This window comes from Mandrillus leucophaeus, unplaced genomic scaffold (assembly GCF_000951045.1).
Source record: "Mandrillus leucophaeus isolate KB7577 unplaced genomic scaffold, Mleu.le_1.0 Scaffold71, whole genome shotgun sequence".
NCBI lineage: Eukaryota > Metazoa > Chordata > Mammalia > Primates > Cercopithecidae > Mandrillus > Mandrillus leucophaeus.
Genome location: NW_012107697.1, coordinates 889538 through 890728, shown reverse-complemented (window position 1 = coordinate 890728; position 1191 = coordinate 889538). Strand labels below are relative to the sequence as shown.

General features: G+C 54.2%; 1 protein-coding gene across 4 annotated transcripts in view; it reads right to left on the bottom strand.

Moving 5' to 3' along the window:
- Window positions 1–895, bottom strand: part of TMPRSS4 (transmembrane protease, serine 4) — a 50236-nt gene extending 49341 nt beyond the window's left edge. For 2 of the 4 annotated variants that reach the window (XM_011964851.1, XM_011964852.1), the window contains exon 1: window positions 601–833. Coding sequence is in view for 2 of the 4 variants with exons in the window: in XM_011964852.1 (XP_011820242.1) it covers window positions 601–603 (3 nt within the window). In the remaining 2 variants the exon portion in view is untranslated. Of the gene's footprint in view, window positions 1–600 lie in introns of all 4 variants that reach the window. The other 2 variants (XM_011964850.1, XM_011964853.1) reach the window with 2 other exon arrangements.
- Window positions 896–1191: the final 296 nt, after the last annotated feature.

The window sequence follows — 1191 nt, the reverse complement described above, 5'->3', positions numbered from 1 at the left end:
ATTCTCCTGCCTCAGCCTCCCAAGTAGCTGGGATTATAGGCACCTGCCACCACGCCAGGCTAATTTTTTATATTTTTATTAGAGACGGGGTTTCACCATGTTGGCCAGACTGGTCTTGAACTCCTGACCTCAGGTGATCCACCCACCTCGGCCTCTCAAAGTGCTGGGATTACAGGTGTGAGCCACCGTGCCTGGTCTACACTTTTCTTTAAAAAGAAAAGGAATCAGTTTCCCCAGGGAGTGGCAGAGGGCCACCGTGGCATCAAAACAGCCCCCTGCCTTAGAAAAATAGCACCAACCTCTAACCAACAGACCTGGAGACACTGGGCAAAAGAACATTCAGGATTCAGGAAAGAACAGTCAGGAAGGACAGCCCTGGCTCTGTGCCTGAGGACCATGGCAATGGTGGGAGAGAGGAAGGCGGGTGTGTATGAGATGTGTATGGGACTGGGGTGTGGGGGGATTTGGGTGTGGCCTCTTTTCTTAACCTAGAAGGTGTCACAGAATTCTCAGCTGATGAGCGCTTAGGCTGGTTGAAGGGCCTTTTTTGGGGAGACCCACCCTCCCCATGTCTTGGGAACAGAGGGCCCCCACACTCACCATGCTGGCTCTGTGATCCTCCCAGTCTCCCTGTAGCCTGGAGCTGAGATTGTCACCCCAAGGCAGCAGGAGGGCCTCCCCACACAGGTCCTGGGTGGCCAGCAGGTCAGAAGTCCCTGGTCAGCACTGGCTGGAGGAGGCCCGAGTGCAGGGCGGGCCTTGGTCCCTCACGCCCAGCATCCTTGTCCACTTAGCAAGCTGCTGCCTCTCACCGCTGTATTCCAGGAGTGATTGGGGGACTGTGGGCAGCTTGATTAAAACAGCACTACAGGTGAAGTTGCCAAACTGGAATGATTATGTGTCTTATAACCTGACACCTGTCTTAGGGGCTGGAACAACACCTGAAGTCATTCATGGGCCCTTCGGCCTCAGAACAGGTGACACACCTATGTCACAAAAGCCTTCCTGCCTGAATGATTTCCACCCAACCGTGTGTTGGCTGAAGGTGATGCCAGGAGTTTCCGCCCTTACTCCCCCTACCTTGTAGGTGCATGACTTCTCACTGTGTGAGTGCTTTGGTTTGGGGTTGTGGGAAGTTGGAGTGGTCTGGGAGTTGGGCGACAGAGTTTGCAGCTCAATGCAAAGGGATCA